Raw genomic sequence first — 15,784 nt, 5'->3', positions numbered from 1 at the left:
CATGGTTGCAGAAGCACGGTCTACTGACAGGTGGCTATTACTACACGCAGAAGGCATCGCTGAAAACTCAAATACTTTGATTAGCTATCAAAACTATTCTTGACACGTATTTCGGTAATTCAGGTGATGTCAAAAATTCAGTAAATCCGATGATGTCAAAAAAACCCACTTCTTTGCTCTCTCACCTGAGCAGGCCTTTACTGGGAACCCAGGGAATTGTATGTTTTGCAAATGCAATTAATTAATTGATGCTCTAATTGTAGCACCGGGAGTTAGCAATGTTTAAGAGCCTGTCAGCAGCAACGATACCCGGGCAGCATCACCTCTGCTCACAGCGAGGCACACGGGCAGTTCTGGGTGTTTTTCACGAGTACCGTCAACCATTTCATACGGACGTGAAAAGCAGCAGCCAGTCCCTGCTTGGAAGGGTCAGCCAGGAGCTTCCTCTCGGGGCAGCCTGAGCAGTGATTTTTCTAAAGCAGACAATATTGGACTAACTGCCAGTAGCGAAAAGTTTAAACATTAGTGGGGATTCATCCGTCTTTGACTTTAACCAGACTTGGGGCTAACCAGGCACAAATCACAGTGGGCATCTGTGCTCGGAGAGAATTTTAGAAAAGGGCTCTGAGTGGCTTGCAAACAAAATTTAGAGAAACAACGCAAAGTGCTTCAAGAAAAGAATTCAGTCCAAAGTCAAATCGATGCATTTTGGTTTTCAAGGATTTTTTTTTTTTGCAGTTTAAAAGGGAATCTGATGAACACTCAGAATTGCATGTGCAAAAAATTCGGGTTTAGAATTTCAACATTTCTCCTCCCTGAAAGACAGGGAGACAATAGCATATGTTAATGGATATAAATAGAACATAAAAGCAAACCGACCTCCCTAGCTTCAGTGAGCAGACCCCACCGATGGGGTGGGACAGGACAAACACTGCAAGGCATGCAGGGTATGTCGGGCTCAGGCACCGTGCTCCAGCCTGAACGCTCTTTTAGTTGACAGTGACTTCATGCTCAGTGTTATTTTTATCTCAACTGTGTACCTTCACCAAAATTGGCCATAAGTCAGGTATTTTAGGTACCCAAGAGAATGAAGAAGCTACTTAGCTTTATGTCCTACAGGTATGTCTTTACCAAAGCAGGACCTGGGGAGCTACAGCTCGTCTCTTCTCCCCAACGGGACAATACCCACCACTTGCTGTCCCTCTGCAAAGCCAGCGACAGAAAGCCGATCTCTGCAGGTCTCCTGGCGCTGATTCAGGATTTGCAGCAGCCTTTGTATCCTTTCAGATCCTATTCTTTTAACTGTCCCTATAAACTGGACCTGCCAGACCTCTTATTTTTCTGCAGGCCCACCTTTGTCTACAAAGAAATCTATGCAGCAAGCCAATTTCAGCTACCAGTGGGTCCTTTTATTGCTCAGCCTCTGTAAAAACTCCGAGGCTGTTTTAACACTGGAATTGGACGTTGACTTCTGCTCAGGAGGGAATGCATAGACAGGCAGAAGTTTGCATCCAGCATCAGTCATGGTAAAACCAACCGTCGCTGTAACCTCATCAGCACTGGAGTCCTTCAGGCCAGCCCCAGCAAGACACCTCAACCACAGAATATAAATTGTGCTGTAAAGCTTATTTTGAAGATGTGTTGATTTTTTTTAACTGGAGTCTGTTGTGAGAGCTCCTTCCCTCACTCACCGTTTTAAAACCAACAAAACCCCCAAACTCAACAACTTGAAGGTATTAACCTCTCTGGGGAGCAGAGGATGCTGTGAGGCAGCAGCTCGTGCCTCACTTCAGTCCACTGAAATCAGCACAGAAGAAAGCCAAAGATCAAAAGAGCTCTTAAGTAAAGTACACAGGCAAGGTGGGCGAGGAGAGGGATGGGAGAAGAGCAAATATGACAGCAGTTATTCAGGGAGCGGCTTTGAATCGGAGGAGAAAGAAAACAGGGAAGGAAGGCGAGAGAGAAAATGTTAGAAAACGAGAGCAAGGAAAAGCAGCATGTCAGCCGTACGCAACTGAGTGGAAATTAGCAGTGAGAAATGGTGTAGCATGTCAGAGGAGGGGAGAGGGAAAGATAAGGAGAGTAAATAATTGAGAGAAAGAGCCTGCAACGCATGAGAACGGGACTTGGCTCTGCACACTGCTGTGCAAGCACCGTGAATTCTGTTTATAAATGAGTTATGCTCTGGCCTCTTCACATTTGCATTTGGTTTTTATGCTTTACAGATAACCTAGCAAGCCAAACCTTCCTGCTCTTTCTCCAAGATGGGCTCCCAAACATGCCAAGTTGAATCCTGACTGACGAGAAGCAAACCAGAGCTGGCAACCAAAAGCTGAGCAAACACAGAGCCCTTGGGCTGACTCTTCAAGAGCAGGAGAGAGCATCTCTCCCCTGGCTCGGCACCAGCCACGGCTTCCCCTCCGCTCCCTCGCGGGGAGCTCGGAGGCACACGCTGCTTCACGTCCCAGCGCTCTGGGATGCTCATGACCACGCCACGGAGCGGAGAGCATCCTTTGCTTGCAAACCCTACAGGGCATGGCATTTTCCACTCGACAGGGCATTTTGTGCCCTGGAGGCAGCAGCACGATGGCCAGGAGCTGAATGATTATCAAAAGCTGTGGCACGTTACCATTCAGATGGAGGCTGGAGGAAGAGGGAGCAGCAGAGCTGTCACTGGTCCCACACATGGGTGCGCACTGCCACCCACACCTGCAAGGATCCCCGTCCTCCAGCGGCATGGCTGTGGCTCGCCACAGAGGATTCCTCACAAGTTCAGCCCTTCCAGGGTTATGCGGCACAAGCGTATTTGGCTGGTATTCAGTAATTACATTAAGCCGGTGCTGCTAAAGTCAGTACCAAGCAGAGATAATGCTCTGGACGCATTCAACTGGCTGGAAAAAGAAAGAGGAGGAAAAGCCATGCTGGCTTAGAGACAAGTCATATTTCTTATCAGCTTCCTGCCTGATGAGAAGGTGCTGCCCAGCCATCTGCCCCGACAGCGCGGGCACAGAGCGACATTGTGATCGATGCACAAAGGAGTCCTCTGTGCTCCCTGCCAGCCTCCCTGCCATTTCCCCCTTTCTGACCTCTTTGATGCTGGATGTGGTTCCCTTTGATGCTCCAGTCCCCGCACAGGGAGCGGGGACCGCTTCCCTGCTCCTCTCCCTTTCTGAAATTCTTTGCCCCATCCTGTGCTGCAAGCAGGCGGGATTTTACGCTGGAATAGTCCAGACCATTATGCTGGAATCCAAAGCATCCCAGGGTGTTTGGGGGTTGCTTTTTAGCATGCTGGCATGATGCTCTGGCACCCTTAACCAGACAGAATTAGCCCTGAGTATAAATATGAAGCTCTTTGGGCGCCCATTGTTCACACTTATTCTCTGAGTCAGACAGATGCCGTCAGTGAAACAAAAGCATTGAGAACAAACAGCAAGGAAGCCTCTGCATGTGTATGACAGAGATTTAGTGTGGAAACTGAAGACAAAGAGCCCTGGAAATAACAATTCTATTAGCTGGTGCATGGACTCCCTCTCCCAGCAGCACATTCCTTCAGCTACCTTCCCCCAAAATACCACGTTTGGTTTTAAGTGCTGTTCCAGTGAACGGTCTTGCACTGGCATCTCCCAAGAGTTGTCCCATTCACCCTCTGAAATGATGAAGTCACTGAGAGTGACACTGGAAACTCTCCCAGTCCACTCCAAACTCTCCCAGTCACTGGGGAGGGAGAAGCCCAGTCCTTTCCCACGAGGCAGAACACAGCCTCGATGCCCAGACACCCACCCAAGCCGCTGCAGCGTGGGAAGGCGCCAAGCACGAGGGAGGAGAGCGGTGTGCCCGCAGCCTGCAACCAACGGGAAGTGAAAAAGTGCGAGCTGAAAACAGAGCAAGAGAGATCGGGGTTGGGGGGGGAAGCGTGACCATAAACCTGAGGAAGCGAGATTTCAGGAAATATATTCAGCCTCACACAGAGCCGATTAGCACAGCTCACCTGAGCCTTCAGTCATTGTCACCAGCGGCCCAGCTGTGAGAGAGGCTCTACATGCCACTTCTTACTCACACAGAGACAAAATACAGCGTTTTGGGTGGCTGTCGTCTTCCCTGGTAACGAAGATATTCTCTGCGAACTGATATAAGGGTACCTACCTGCAACCACAGAGGCTCTCCGTGGAAGGAGTGAGAAAATAATTATTTTCTTAGCAGCCACCACTCTACTTACCCAAAAATGGCAGAAAAAAACCCATTACGTAACATTAAGCATATAAAAGAAGAAAAAGAGAGGGCAAGAAAAAAAGCCTGAGAACAGACAAAAAAATCAGGCAACACTAACCCCTAGGAAACTGCTCGCTCCTGGCACGAGCGATGATTTATTCAAACTTGGATATAAACTAAGCCTGCAGTAGCCCTCTGCTATCTGTTACTGTCCCAGGATTATGATAATTAAGCAATGTATTACCTGATACTGATAAGAAAAATAATACCACATTTACGACACCTGGCTTTTACATGGTAGTTACTAATGCATTTTTGTTACCTGGTGAACATAATATTCAAGATCATAAAGCGCCGCTACTTTTTCATCCAGTGTGGAGGCAGAGCTGTTGAATTTGCTGATTAATTGAACCATAATTTCATAATCTGTTTCCATCTTCACGTTCAGCTTTTCAAACTCCTCCTTCAGCTGCTCTATGGGCCGAAACTTCTTCCTCACCTCTTCCTCGTGGGCCTTGAAAGCAGAAGGAGGAAACCAGATATGAAGGCAGGCGATAGAGCGAGCCAAGAAAGACGTAGAAAGAAACCCCAGCCCCAGATTTACAAGGGGAACCTGGCTGTCTATGCAAACGGATTTACCACTGTGCATCAGAGATGCAGGGGCAGCGTTGGAGGGTCCTTCTGAGAAGCCCAGGAACCCCGTTATCTGTAAGATACCCACCTTGGGTACCAGTAAGCACTCCCCGAGGAACTGAGCCTGTACCTAGGGCTTTGTACACCATTTCTACGTCCTATGTGCCTTCCAAAACACCGTCAAGCCCAGAGGCAGGCGGCACTGCTCTTCTCCGTTTGCCTGCAAGCGGATGTTCTGAAGACCTGACTGCAAAAAGCCCTGAGCAACCTCCCCAGTCTCACAGCTGACCCTGCTTGGAGCTGGAGACGGGGCTGGACACCTCCGGAGGTCCCTGTCCAGGGACCAATTCTCCAGCATCAGCACTGGTGGCACTGGGACAGGCGGGGACAGAGTCTGCAGGGGACGGAGGAAGCAGAGAGGCCAGACTGAAGACGGGCTGCCGCAAAAGCAGGAGAAAGCAAGAAAGCCCCTTTTGAAAGGGATTTTGTCATGAACACCAATACCAAAACATGTTTTTATACAGGAGTGAACCCCAGCTAGAGGGTTTGCACGTGCAGCGCTTCCCCCAGCAAGCACTGCCCCGCTCCCCCGTGTGTGAACAGAAGCCGAGGGCTCGAGCCATTGAAGAAAAAAAGAAAAAAAAAAAAAAGACCGATGGAAGTGAAAGCACTGTCAATCTAATGGCAGCCGTACAACCGGCGCTAATGACTACTGGCCTAATTACTCTAGGTACCACGTGGTAATGCAGAATGCCATCCTCACCCCAACCACACAGAATTGCTTTTGCAAGAGCGTAGATGGGAACACGCTTGGTGTAACTCAATTTACTTTGACACAGTTACTTCAAGGATGAATTTGCTCCCTGCAGGAGTGATTTTAAATGGAGTACTTTAGGTCCATTAGACGTAGCTGTTTTTAGCCCAGTTGCTGGGACAATAGCTATTCTAACAGGATTTTTTTAAAATATGGCTTATTTTCACATAATAGAGTATCACTAATTTTTGCATTTAAATGACATTCATTTCAAGAAGTCCTGCAATCAGTAATGCTCGCTGCTACATAAATAATTGTACAGAAAACGAAATAATGCCCTGGTGCCAGACAGGGGAAAAAAAAGACTTTCTGCGACTCCAAGACTTTAGAGCCTTGACTCTTACCTCAGTTTTCCTTTGACTGAGACAACGTCAAGGCAGCAGGAGGAGCTAGGGCCTAAGAAAATGCTGCTGAGTGGAAGAGGGGAAAAAGGCACTGATCCACCTGATGATTCAGTCACATATCATCTCACCAGTGTCATGCCAGTGGCTGGGGACCAGCTCCAAGCCTGGAGAGGGCTGAAAGCAGCACTTATATTCTATTTTACTTTGGGTTGTGGACTACTTATAACTAAATGGGAAGCTTATATAAGGAAACTTCAGCCTATGCTTCACCATGGCCACTCGGTTTTTACTACCCAAGGCATGAGATTGGAAACTTAAACCACAAGATCACTTCTGGATCCAGCTGTGCCAGTGGCAGAGGATGCTATGTCCAGTGGCTTGTCACCATCACCGAATCCAGAACAGAAGCGCCTCAGCTGCACAACCCTTTTTGTGCTTCCTCATGCTTAGGAGGATAGTGAACAGCAAAGTAACTTCCTTTACAAATACCACTATGCTGCAATCCAGTCCACTTTGGGGGTCTGCAGACATTTTTGTGAACCAAGCGGCAGTTGAACAAATAAATCCAAACAATGGATAAAAATACATCCAAACAATGGAAAGGAAACCAGCCTGTGCATGCACACAAGTGTTTGCAAGTTACTTTTCTGCATTATTAATTCAGGTCTAATCATATTGGTATCAGAAAACTTAGGGGAGCAGCATCACACTGGAGAGCTTACTGACCATACCTGCTTTGGGTTCGGGAAAGATCCCATAGCTTCACTTTAGCTTTGGTACACCAAGAATGGCAGTAAGAAATCCAGTGTCTGGGTGGCTCACGAGGACAGTTATGTGGACACTGTGTGTCTGCTTTGCTAGTTGAGATCCCGCTCGCTTGAGTAAAGACCAGAAAGCAGCAGCATGTGATGGCTGATGTATCGCTAAACTGCTGATCCCAGCCCACTCCACCACTGCAGCCCCTCTCCCCCGACAGCCCACAGGATAATTATTACTGAGAAACACCCCGAACTGTGCAAATATACTTAAGTACTTATAAGCAGCTTGCAACACAAGGCCTTTAAGTTTGAAATGAATAAAATGGATCTGAACAAAAGTCTTCCATTTTTACAGAAAACCCAGGATTAGTACAAAAAGGGGTGAGAGCTTCCCAGGGAACTATATCACTAACAAGCTAGCAGAGGTATTTTAGGTCCATATTCACCAGAAGATTAGTCTGCACAATCTTTTCCCAAGCAATTACTTTAACCATCGTATTTCTGAGACATGCAATGCAGGGCGTTCGCATCTGTGTAGCATGCATTGCTTGAGAAACAAGGAACTCGCCTTACCTTTCTTTCTGCCTTTTCACTCTCCTTCATTTTAGCCAACGCTTTTTTGAGCTCCTGGGATGTGAATGAATTTGAGTCAACATCCACCTTGCCCAGCCTTGCAGAGGAAACAGAACAAAACATTTTGAGTGAACAATTGTATCTGTAATATTTTCATTGTGATATACTAGCAATGGATAACGTCAGGAAGAAAGGAGCTAAGAGTGCTGGATTTCCATGCATCTCACTTAAAACACACAGAAAAACTCCACACTCCAGAAAAGATTAGTCCGAGCGCTACATTTTGTGTGTGGTTTGCAGACACCTCACCCTGACAATCAAAAAAGGCTCTGTAATCTGCATGCCAACTCAAAATCTCAAGTCCTAACACAATAACAAGAGCTGATTAATTTATGCCTCTGAATTTCACATAGCAATACAGAAAAGCAGGAAAGGTTTCAGAGGAAAAACAAAAAAGCACCACTGTGCCACCAGATCGTTGCTAAGGACTTGCAAGCTTTAACATGGAGATCTACAGCTGAAGTGCTCATGACGGTCACACACAAAGTTAGGGCAAGGGTAAGTCCAAGCAGAAATTCCACAGAAATGCTTAAAACCATGTTGTGTTGCTCTTTACGTTGATCTCATTGGTTCAGGGAACTTATCTGGGCCATAAACACCCTCGCACAGAAAAAAGGAAAGCCAACCTTTGAGACATCATGAAACTAAAGAGCTTCTCCATGCTCCGAACAGGAGTAACTGGGGGAGCGAGGGAAGCCGTGGCAAATCCCACGCACTTTAGGAAAGAAAGTTCCCCATAGTAACTAAACCTGTCTTTGTTAGGAGGGTGCCAAGGGGAAAGTCAGCGACAGTGAAACTTTTAAAACAAGTTTAAAAATATGGGTGCAGGGAAGGCTGTGTGATCTAAGGAGAACGTCGGCAGTAACTGATGTGTAAATGAACGCTGCAAGCCTACTGACTGCACCCAGCTAAAAACAGTGTTGTCCGGCTCAGGTCAACACAAACAAAGCCCCTCACAACTGCTCTGATGGTTCAAGCTCAGAAAGTAGTTTCAGACCGACTGCTGCAGACATTTCAAAGGAATAAGTGTCATTCAAAGAAGCCACATCACAAACTTAGTTTCAGTGTCATGGCATTAGAAGCCATGAAGGTGCCTCTGAATACGCACTCAGGGCACTTCTACCGCCATCCCGAAGGGATCACAAAGGACAAGGCTCAGTTTTCAGCACTGCTGAACTCTTAAACTAGCAATTAAGTCTTGGGAAGGACAGCAACTGAGTGCAGCAGGGAATCCAGCCTCTAGTAAAAGACATGAAACCCGCAGCCCACCCACCCCTGGTGCTTTGCATCACTGTACCTTTTTCTTCTTCTCTCTTCTCCCATGTCACTTTTTCCATTTTCGCTATCTGGGAGCTTGGCTTCTCTGTCTCCCGTCTGCAGATTTAATCGTACGTGTGACCCTGCAGGAACGGCTTGACCTACAAACAAAGGTCAGATGATTTTAGGGCACGTGCATTATTTCAGCTTTGCGCACGAAGGGCGAGCTGAAGGCGCACACTCCTACCCGAGAGAGATAAAAGCCTCATCCCGCATGGTGAACAGGAGCAGGCTATCCACCGCCAACCACCCTCCCTCCAGTAATGCCCCTTTGACCCAAGTGCCACTTCAATCTCGCACAGATGCCACCCTGACCCAATGAACACGTCCCCGTGCAGCCGGGCCGGCTCCGTGCCGCAGGGGAGGAGGGACCCCGACCCCAGCACAGCACCGGCTCCCTCCTCTCTCCCGCACCAATTCCTAAGAAAGCACTAAAACTCCCCATGAGGAGCGGATCTGGAGACTATTTGGAGAAAGGGGAATTGGTTGCTGATTGGGGTAGAGAGCATAAAATACAGCTGCCAAAGTGAAATCAAAGCATACCGCAGAGTACAGCCAGGTACGCTGAATATCAAATGTACTGAGGCGAGGCTGTGTTGGTTTGGAAATATTATATTAAAAGGAATATATGATCACTACTATCCATCAACAAAAATACAAGGAATACATTAAGCTTTGGTTTTAAATGCAGAAAAGAGGGGAAATTCAGACTTTTTTTCTTGGTCACAGTTCACCACAAACACATCACGATGGCCAGCTGTCGTCCTGGGATGGAGGGATGGCAATATTTGGTTGCTTCTTCCTGATGTTGCTTCATCTTCTTTTAATGCAAGGAATCTGCCTGCTTAGGAGAGCGGGGTCGCAGCTGAATGAATACAGAGATCTTAGCTGCACATGGACGGACAGACAGACACACAGCTGCTCATGCTCCTCTCTCTCGATGAGGTTTCCCTATTCAGCCTTTCCTTTATCTGCTTCCTTTCACCTAAAAGGATGCCTGGGGTAAAATAACACAGCATGCAGGAGACAGGTAGCATCTCCCACCAAAGGGAAGCGAAGACAAGGATAATTATTTCGTACAATAAATACATGTTCTCAAAGACAAAATCCTCTAGTCTAGGGAACGACCGGATTGATCTCTCCCTGTTCAAGACCAAAGAGACATTTCACTGATCAAAGGACCTGGTGCTTCCTACATAAGACTGGGATGTTTGTCACAATTCAGACAAAAACATTTCAAAGCCTAAAGCCATCCAGCAGGTATAAATGCATTTTGAAAAACCAGGAAAAGCCATTTTGGAGGATCTCTGTCCTGGTTTCGGCTGGGACAGAGTTAACTCTCTTCTTAGTAGCTGGTACAGTGCTGTGTTTTGGATTTAGTGTGAGAATGATGTTGATAACACTCTGATGTTTTAGCTGTTGCTAAGTAGCGCTTATCTTAAGCCAAGGATTTTTCAGTTTCCCATGCTCTGCCAGCAAGCAGGTGTGCAAGAAGCTGGGAGGGAGCAGAGCCGGGGCAGCTGACCTGAACTAGCCAAAGGGGTATTCCATACCATGGAACGTCATGCCCAGTATATAAACTGGGGGGAGCTGGTTGGGAGGCGCAGATTGCAGCTCCGGCATCGGTCAGCGGGTGGTGAGCAATTGCATTGTGCATCACTGGTTTTCTTCTCCCCCGCCTTCCTTTTTTTGTTATAGTCCTTTTCATTACTATTATTATTATTATATTTCATTATTACTATTGTTAGTATTATATTTTACTTTAGTTATTAAACTGTTCTTATCTCAACCCACGAGTTTTACTGTTTTTCCTTTCCTCCTCCTCACCCCACTGGGAGGGGGGATGGGGAAGCAGCTGCGTGGTGCTGAGTTGCTGACTGGGGTTAAACCATGACAATCTCCTACTAAAACAGAGTGCATTTCCGATAGCTCCTCTTTTTCTCCACTCTATCATGTCCATAGGAAGTTGCATTGGTCAGATATGCGAGGGGACAGATGTCATTACCTTCCCATCTTAAACTATGCAAGGACAGGCTAGATATGCCTCCTCCGCACTTGGCACGCTTCCCACTGATGGACCCAAACCTCCTCCTGCTCCTTTACTTGTGATACGTGGGAGCTTTAATCTATATGTCTATCTAGAGGAGCATCCTCCCACTTTGAAAAGGTGAGCTTTGCAGGAATTCGCTGCAGTAGCTGAGCTGTCCCCCTCGCAGGCAATCCAGCCGGGACATGCCAGTCAGAAAGGAGTTTGTAGGATCTCCACGAAAAGGACAACACCGCATCTCCTCTCCCTGTTTCAGGAGAGACCAAGGCCAGGGTCTGCCAGCAAGGTAAAAAAAATAAGTTATAAAATGGCATTGCGTGCTGAACATACAGATGCGTGAGGACGTCTTCCTCCTCCATGGGCATGAACACCGCTCAGGGGAGGAAGCGAGGGGCGAGCTGGGTTCTTCCCCTCCCAAAGCCAGCGGCTTTCCTTGCTGGGTCACAATCACTGGGACAGCCCAGGTTACAACCACAGCACCTGCTGAAGCAACTCCTGAATTGTCAGACGCAGCCAGAAATAAATGTCCCCGTTAGAAGAGTACAGTATATTCTGGCTGTCGTGCTCCCAGTGCTTCTGGCCACATTAGTTCACTCGATTGCCAGGGGAGAGGAACGAGGCTGATGGGCTTTGCTCAAAAGAAACATCAAAAGGGAAAGTAAGGGAGCGGCCTCCAGAAGGGCTGAGCGACTCCCGTGTGACCAGTCCTCCCGGCTTCTATTTTCAGCAAGCACTAAATAAAAGAAAAACGCGAACCCCGGCACGCACGAGCTCACAAACCCAGCGCAACTGAATTAAGGAGGCTGCCATCAGAGAAGACACAAACCTTTCCTGCTTCTGCTTCTTCGCACTTTCCTAAATAAGATTTGATCGAGACCATCCAAACCCCAGAGCAGAAATCTCAGCCTTGATATATTTAAGCGGCTTTCGGTGCTACAGGGATTTCTTCTCGCCACTGTGCACAGCAGCGCAGGTTCACGCTACAGCAGGACAAACATACTGCTTTATTAAATAAACCAAGAAAGATGTCTCTGTTTTCAGCAAAAAGATTGGCGTAGTCACTTTAAAATATTCCAGATGTTTGAGACAGGATGAGGTCTTCAGTCTTGTTTAGTTTGGGGTATTTTGAAGTATTATCCATAAAGTGTGTTTGAGGGTGGGTTGACTTGAATAATGTGATTAAAATTGCTGATTTAAATGAGCAAGCTGGAAATTCTGAATTTTAATCATGTTTCAATATGTAGCTTCTAGACACTTCCCTTAAAAATAGTTGATTCTCTTTGATTCCTATAATTTGATACTATTCAACAACTGGGAGCACACACTGGAGCAATACATATGTAAGCAATTACACAGCTTCACGTGCTGTTAATACAGAATCATACTCTTAATAGCTTTTTTCCTAGAGGAATTCATTTTTTACTTATTGTTTGTACTAAGTTGTATTTGGGAAATGAAACTCAATTAAAAAATATAACAACAAGTTTATATTTAAGCAATTTTCTGCCTTGTTTCTCCTTGACACCTTAGAAAAAATAAAAGATGTCTATCCAAATAGGTATGCATTGCATATATGTGTTACTGAATGAAGCTGAATGGTCTCACTTTCCAGAGATCTCCAAATCCTACAGTCGCTGGATCTCATCCTGTCCTACTCCCTTGCTACTTATAAAGGGAAAGAAGAGTTTCCATTCTAATTAACTTCCCACCTCCAAATCAACTACCCAGTGAGTAGAAATAGCTGAGAAAACCCCTCCACGAACCTGCAGAAAAGGCTATAGCTGTTGGAGGAGGAAGCCAGCAAACTCCTTCCCCCACAACCGGTTTGTATTCTTTACCACTTAAAAAATACCCCATACATGGAATTTTTTAAACCACAACTAAAATTATTTGAATACGTGTTATTGCATCAACTTGGGTTGACAGATCTAAGAGAAAGCCACGGGGTTTAAGCAGACCACCCAGCGTTCCTGACAGGGACATGCCACCCGCCTGCCCCTCAATCACTCAGCCCTTCACCTCGCAGCCAAAAAGATAGCGTCCAACAGGTAAAATCCTTCCAGAGGATAAAAAACCCCCTTGCCGCTGCACGAATGACAAGGTGTTTATTGGGAATAAATGTCAAAGTAAAGCGACAGCATTTATTTTCCAAGCAGGAGACACTGATCCTGTGGCAATGCGCTGCTAGGACGGTGTTACTCCCGTTCTCGATTTAATCCCTTTATCGGCTGCAGAAGCATCAGGACAGGCTTTGCTCTCCCACACGAGCCGGAGCACGACCGCTGTGACTTACACTGCTCACCGGACAAACTGTCCCCGCGCCTGGGTGCTGCCATGCGTCTGAGCATCCACAGCCTAAAAACACCTGGTCTTTTGAAGGTCCTTCTAGTGCATTAGCATTCGTCTTATTCGGACATGTCCTGTCTGTCCTGAAAGTTGCTTTAAGTGACGCCAAGGAAGAATTTAATTTATAGCCCTATTCTTTTAATCTTGGTCAGCCAGATTTTTTCAATCATCCATTTATTTCTTCTTATAATATATTAGATGGAGTAACAGCACCGGAGCCGGCTTCAAGGCAGCAACTCACTCGCAGGGGTTCTGCTGACATTTATAAACTGATGCTATTTCTCTCTTGTGTTTTATGTTATCAGCTAAACCTGTCGACTTAAATTATTGCCTTGTAACCAAATCACAGTTATCTGTTATTCTGTTATGTGTACGTTTCTGAAGCTCTATACCTATATCAAGCTTCGCAGAGGTTGAAAACAAGACGATAAATAAATAAACAAATGGAAAACAGAACACGCTTCCACCACGCTCACAACTAAGGCAAGGTAATCAGGCGCGTTATATACAGGATAACTAAAAGCAGAGGGCTGCTGTGCTGAACATGCATCACGTAGTAATATCCAAGTAACTCCATCTCTCTTTTTCTAGACCAACCAAATGACCAACTGTGTTTCCTCAACTAAATGAGACAGGTCTCATCCTGCCCAGCTCCTTCCAGTACATTATTCCATTTAGTGCTGGCCACAAGTGGTTTTGCATTTCTGCATGGGGACAAAGCTGAGCCCCAACTCAGTACACAGCAACAAGCAGGCATTAAAAATAACCAGGTAATTTTTACATCATACATAGACATGCAAATCTCATACCGAGATTGTGCAATAACTCACTACACTCCTGGCAGCGGCTTCCCCATCCCCTATCCACCCCTTGGACCCCCGAGCCACCACCCATTGACCTGCCCAGCAAGAGAGGCCCAAAAGGGACACCAGTCTCTCCCCCTCCAAAAACACCTTCTGGCACCACTTTGTCCCCTACGGCAGAGCAATGTCCCCCTGCGAAGGCTTCTGCAAGCAGAAAAAAGGGTGATCCAGCTCATCGAGGCAGATCCCCTGGTTTCTCCTCAACTGAGTGTCCTCGTTTGCCATTGCAAAATAAAAAAAAAAAAAAAAAAAAAAAATCTATTAACGGTGTGAAAACAAGCCACAGTTATGAGTCAGTAACTGGCTCTGCAGTTCTCAGAAATCACCTTGGTATCTGAGCAAGCGTCAGATAACATCTACCTTTCTTTAGTCTTTGTTTATCTCGGAGCAGGGGAGTGAGGGGAAAGCGACTTTCTTTCCAATACAGGCAACAAAAGAATCCGCGAATCAATACTTGAATGTTCCCAGCAAAACAAACCGGCAGTGCTGCAGTATTAAAAATAATAAGGCTGCACAAGACTGACAGAGCATCCGCAAAAAGTTATCTGATGGCACTGTACCTACTCCTTTAATAAAATAAGGATTAAAAAAAAAAAACAAAACAAAACCACAAGGAGACAAATCCTAGGAAGCAGCAGAGCTCCCCTCTACCGCATCGCTGGCACCGCCGGCTCCTGGAGCCACCAGTGCCACAGGTGGGTAAATGGGAGAGGCTGGGGCATCACGTGCTGGTCATGCACAGGGTGACACAACTGCCCTGGCACTTGCTCATGCTGCCTGCTCCTGCCACGGGCTCTGCCTGGGGAGAAGATGGGATTTCACACGAGCACAGTGCTCTGGCTGCATGAAGGTGCTGCCTGTTTCTCTCGCTGAATGCTGGGCTCAGAGGAAAACAGAGGAATCAGCCCTAATCTGATGGGGCTGGGTGTGTGCTCCGACTCCGGACTCTCTGGTTAGCGCTGTCAAGCAAGGAAGCAGCAAAGCCTGGCTTCTTTTTTTTTCTGTAAGGGTGAGTCATATCACTCTTTGGATTGCTTGCGATTTCAAAATAGAACATTTTTACATACAAAAGGAAGGGAAGATGTGTAGAAACACAGGTCAAGAAGAGACAGATTACTGATGGGAAGAGGAAGCCCAGAGCCTGAATCTCATTTTGCTACTTCCTGCCCCTTTTTCACTCATCTACAGCCTTTTGTATTAGTTCGCTTTCTGGCGCTCACCGCTCCTCCCAATTAAGTGCCACCGGAAAACGTCATTAATATGCTATGTATCACCTCTTCCAGATAGCTGGTGGAGAGGTTTAACAGCATCAGGCCTGGAAGCTCCCCTCAGAAGCCGCCCCAGCATCCCCCGGCGTTTCCCACTGTACCTCACCCGCAGCGCAGGCGGTGAGGAAGCTCAGGCACCTGCGTCCACATTTCAAGTAGAAACTCCTACGACGCTGGATGAAATGCTTTACAAAGCCACTTCATGTGCATCTCTTACTTCCGTTAGTTCTGTACTTCTGCTGGGAAACCACAGCTGCCTGTTGAGCGCAGCACATCCTTGGAGAAGCACCGTCCTGGTCTCTGCCCAGAGCTCCTGGATTTCTCAGGTCCACACCGTCAGTGACGGCAGGGGCTCTAATTACCTACTGCAATTAATTATAGAGAAAACTCTTTTACAATCACTGCATGTTTGCCATGTTCCTTAAGCATGTGCTTGCAGCATCTGTAGGGGTTGGGATGCTGGATGAACCCCTGCCGTGACTCACCGTGGCCATTCCCATCGTGCCACTTCTCCCAGGGGCTGCCTGCCTCGGGGCTGAAGGCAGCTGCGCT

The 15,784-nt window shown here is 46.8% G+C and overlaps 1 protein-coding gene across 1 annotated transcript in view; it reads right to left on the bottom strand.

Annotated features, from left to right (window-relative positions):
- The window catches only part of SIL1 (SIL1 nucleotide exchange factor), a 77,077-nt gene that overhangs the window by 37,342 nt on the left and 23,951 nt on the right, over positions 1 to 15,784 (bottom strand). Inside the window, 3 exon segments of the mRNA XM_050905209.1 lie at positions 4,532 to 4,723; positions 7,332 to 7,428; positions 8,689 to 8,809. Of these exon segments, the coding sequence (XP_050761166.1) occupies positions 4,532 to 4,723; positions 7,332 to 7,428; positions 8,689 to 8,809 (410 nt within the window).

Source organism: Gymnogyps californianus, chromosome 14 (genome assembly GCF_018139145.2).
Source record: "Gymnogyps californianus isolate 813 chromosome 14, ASM1813914v2, whole genome shotgun sequence".
NCBI classification, from domain to species: Eukaryota; Metazoa; Chordata; class Aves; order Accipitriformes; family Cathartidae; genus Gymnogyps; species Gymnogyps californianus.
The sequence above is the reverse complement of the archived record's forward strand: the minus strand, read 5'-3'. Positions and strand labels throughout refer to the sequence as shown.